Source organism: Leptopilina boulardi, unplaced genomic scaffold, assembly GCF_019393585.1.
Source record: "Leptopilina boulardi isolate dan_hultmark-lab unplaced genomic scaffold, ZJU_Lbou_2.1 LbouV2_292, whole genome shotgun sequence".
NCBI classification, from domain to species: domain Eukaryota; kingdom Metazoa; phylum Arthropoda; class Insecta; order Hymenoptera; family Figitidae; genus Leptopilina; species Leptopilina boulardi.
Window position 1 is genome coordinate 1,588,124 of NW_026137854.1, and position 4,397 is coordinate 1,592,520.

General features: G+C 24.4%; 1 protein-coding gene across 2 annotated transcripts; it reads right to left on the reverse strand.

The window, feature by feature from the left end:
• Positions 1 to 252: 252 nt before the first annotated feature.
• On the reverse strand, positions 253 to 3,991 carry LOC127282292 (uncharacterized). Of its 2 annotated transcripts, none has more exons than XR_007843185.1 (2): positions 3,841 to 3,991; positions 253 to 386 (listed from the first exon to the last, which is right to left on the reverse strand). XR_007843185.1 is itself a non-coding variant. In XM_051306462.1 (2 exons), the coding sequence occupies exon 1, from the start codon at positions 3,270 to 3,272 to the stop codon at positions 822 to 824; it is 2,451 nt and encodes an 816-aa protein (XP_051162419.1). In that variant the 5' UTR covers positions 3,273 to 3,381; the 3' UTR covers positions 253 to 386; positions 564 to 821. The 2 variants fall into 2 exon arrangements, 1 of the variants encoding a protein (XP_051162419.1); XM_051306462.1 differs by lacking the exon at positions 3,841 to 3,991 and adding an exon at positions 564 to 3,381.
• Between the last annotated feature and the right edge of the window lie 406 nt (positions 3,992 to 4,397).

Genomic DNA, 4,397 nt, shown 5'->3' on the forward strand with positions numbered 1-4,397 from the left:
GTTTTACAAAGCTTCGAATCCATTATTCTGTAATTTTTTTTTAACTAATGACTTCAATGTTTCAACAAGAAATGATTCTTACAATATATTTAACACACAATTTATAGAAGACCCCCCACCACTTAAATCACTTTTTAAAAACACATCTTAAAAAAAAAATTTATATATTTATATACGTATCTTTATCGAGAAATATTTTATAACGCATTAGTAAAGAAAAAAAAAGAAATATGACAAACACATTTTATTTAAGTTAGGTTGTTAATTTGTTTGGATAATTAATTTGTAGTGAGTTGTTTGGTTTGTTTATTTAAAAATCCATTTATTATCATAATTTGCTTTATTAGCTTTCGCCTGCCAACGGTAGGCCTCTTCAGACATATTATCTAAATGTAATTATAAAATTTTTATGTTACATAAAGGAAACAGTGTGTGACTTAGTATTTTATTATATAAAAAGGTAGAATTGATGTTCAGTTAAAAGTAATTTCGTTTGAAATTTGAAAGGTTAACCTCAAAAATATTTATGTATAATTTTTATTATTATCGAAAAATAAACTTACCAAGAGGGTTTCCTCATTAATATTTTTTAATTATCCTTATTTATAAATAAATTATTAATTATCAAGAACATGATTGTTCTTGATAATATTTATAATATTTTAATGGAGATAAGTGAGTGGAAATGAGTTTGTCACATTTTTAAAGGTACAATTAGAGAATTGGAGAATTACTAATATATATTAATCGTTATATGATTAAGAAGGTATCTATATGACCGACTTAAATTGAACGAAAATTTAAATTTGAAAATTTCTTTATTAATCAGTGCTGAGAATCAGAGAGTGATAAATTTCATTTAAATTATTTAAATCAGTTTGTTTATTTACGGAATTTTGAGTTTTAAGAATGTAAAACATTTCTCTGAATTTTCTACGCTTAAGTTTTGTTTCATTACATATAATGCTTGTATCATCGAATTTAAAAATATGATCATTTTCATGTGAATGAATTACAAGGGCGGATTTTCTATTGTCATACTTGCAATCTCTTTTATGTTCATTTATTCTGTCTTTAATATATCTTTCTGTCTCACCAATGTAGGATGCTCCACATTGGCATGGAATGTGATAAACTACGTGATTTTTGAATAAAAAAGGTGTAGGATCTTTATTTTTTATGAAAATTTTAAAGGGGTCCTTATCATAAGTGAAAACGACTCTAATATTATGTTCATTATATAATTTTTTAAAAGAAGAATGTAACTCATTTACGTAAGGTAAAACTACTAAATTAGAAAAATCAAATGGTATTTTATTAGTATTATTATCATCATTAATAAATAAATTTTCAAAACGTTTATTAATATATTTTGTTAAGAAATTTTGTGGATAATCATTTTCTATTAAGATATTGTATATAAAATTTAGGTTATCAGTATAGAATTTAATATCTGAAAGTTTAATTGCTCTATCTACTAAACCATAAATTATAGAAATTTTGTCTTTAATAGAAGCATTAGAATTAAAATTTAAGTATTTACCAGAGAAAGTATCTTTATGGTGCCAATTTGTAATAATAGAATCGTTCTCCCTAATGAGAAGGGTATCTAAAAAACTAATTTGTCCATTGTTTTCAATTTCAATGGTGAATTGTAAATTCTCATTATATCCGTTAAAGGTGTTTAATAGTTTATTGACATTGTTTTTATGAATGCATATAATAATGTCATCCACATATCTAAAATAAAAGATATAACGAAAGTCCAACTTCTTCAGAACATCATTTTCAAGTTTCTCCATTACTAAGTCGGCAATAACACCAGACAATGGAGAACCCATTGGGGTTCCAAAGGTTTGTTTATAAAACACATCATTGAAACAACAATAAGCATTTTCAATACAGAAATCCAAAATGTCTAAAAAAATATTATCAGGCATTTTTGTGTGTTCTCTAATGTATTTCCATTTTAATTTGACGCATTTTAAAACCAATTGTTTTGGAATATTAGTAAATAATGACTTTACGTCTAAAGAAACCAATATAAAGTCATCGGGAATTTTGTAATGTTTAATTTTTTTACAAAATTCGAAACTATTTTTTATATGAAATTCGGTTTTTCCAATAATCTTTTTAATAGGATTACTTATAAATTTTGACAAGTTATATGTAGGAGATCCACAGAAAGAAGTGACTGGTCTCATAGGTATTTGTGTTTTGTGAATTTTTGGTAGTCCGTAAAATTTAGGTGCCAATGAGTTATATGATTTTAAGTGTCTCGACATGGGGCAGTTTATATATGATTTTTTCAGAAGCAAATCAACTTTATTATTTAAGTTTCGTTGTATAATTTGAGTTGGGTCCTTTTTTAGGGGTGAGTAAATTTTTTTATCATTTAGTAAATGTAAGCATTTTTCAAGGTAATCATTTTTATTTAAAATCACTGTAACATTGCCTTTATCGGCTTTGCAAATAACTAAGTTATTATGTTCTTTAAAGAATTGTTGTGTTTTTTTAATTATATTATTGTATAGTGGATTTATTAAAATATTATAATTTTTAAGTAAATAATCTTGTAAAATATTAGATAATTTGCTTCTGAAAGCATCTCTTTTATTTTCAAAAATAAGGTTAATTTTTTCTTCAGCCATTGTTAGGGTATTCTCGATAACTTTAGATTTATTAGTGGGATTGATATAAAACTTTTCTCCCAAACTAAGGAAATAAGATACGTCATTTGGAATATTTGTGTCCGATAAGTTCTTTATCCACTTTGGATTTGGTTTTTTATTAAAATGAAATGTATAGAATTTTTTTGTTAACCAGTTGAATTTTAAAATACTTTTTCTGATGAGTTGTTTTTCAAATTTATCCAAGAATAATTCTTGAATTTTGAAAAAATTTTTAAAATTTTCATTATCAATTAAATTAAAAATTTTTTTATTTTTTAGTGTATTTAAAGTATATTGCAAATGTGGTATAGAAATATTAATATCATTAATCTCAATGTTCAAAGCACTGATTTTATATTTAAAGGTATTATTGTTAAAAATTTTGTTAGAAGAAAGATTATCGAAAGATAATTCTGTTTTTAAATTAATTAAATGAGAAGGAAGAAACCCACTTGATTTACATCTTAGTAAGTAGCGATTTCGGTTTTTTAATCTTGCTAAACGTTTAGAAATGTTTATCCATCTCTTCATAAGTTTAACAGGGAGATTTCCATAACTTTTTCTGATGTTGTTGAAAAAACCAATATTGTTTGAAGTCATCTTAATATATAATTGTATATGGTCCAATTTATTTTAACAATATTGTAGTCGATAAAATAGTGAGAATCCTGTCTAATTTTTTATGTCCAAATTTTGTTGTTTTAATGTTTTAATTATTAATTTGTGTAAAAATACTGGTGTAGTTATTTAATCTTCATTATAATTCCTTCGTGTTATGTCAACACAATATGCATCCTTGTGTAAAGAGCAAAAGTTTTTTTGCCGTGTAATATGGATGATATAATCATAAATTTGTAGTTAGGTTGTTAATTTGTTTGGATAATTAATTTGTAGTGAGTTGTTTGGTTTGTTTATTTAAAAATCCATTTATTATCATAATTTGCTTTATTAGCTTTCGCCTGGCAACGGTAGGCCTCTTCAGACATATTATCTAAATGTAATTATAAAATTTTTATGTTACATAAAGGAAACAGTGTGTGACTTAGTATTTTATTATATAAAAAGGTAGAATTGATGTTCAGTTAAAAGTAATTTCGTTTGAAATTTGAAAGGTTAACCTCAAAAATATTTATGTATAATTTTTATTATTATCGAAAAATAAACTTACCAAGAGGGTTTCCTCATTAATATTTTTTAATTATCCTTATTTATAAATAAATTATTAATTATCAAGAACATGATTGTTCTTGATAATATTTATAATATTTTAATGGAGATAAGTGAGTGGAAATGAGTTTGTCACATTTTTAAAGGTACAATTAGAGAATTGGAGAATTACTAATATATATTAATCGTTATATGATTAAGAAGGTATCTATATGACCGACTTAAATTGAACGAAAATTTAAATTTGAAAATTTCTTTATTAATCAGTGCTGAGAATCAGAGAGTGATAAATTTCATTTAAATTATTTAAATCAGTTTGTTTATTTACGGAATTTTGAGTTTTAAGAATGTAAAACATTTCTCTGAATTTTCTACGCTTAAGTTTTGTTTCATTACATATAATGCTTGTATCATCGAATTTAAAAATATGATCATTTTCATGTGAATGAATTACAAGGGCGGATTTTCTATTGTCATACTTGCAATCTCTTTTATGTTCATTTATTCTGTCTTTAATATATCTTTCTGTCTCACCAATGTAGGATGCTCCACATTGGC

Coding starts and splice junctions, on each gene's coding strand:
- LOC127282292 (XM_051306462.1), bottom strand. CDS start 3,272: ATGACTTCAAACAATATTGGTTTTTTCAACAACATCAGAAAAAGTTAT.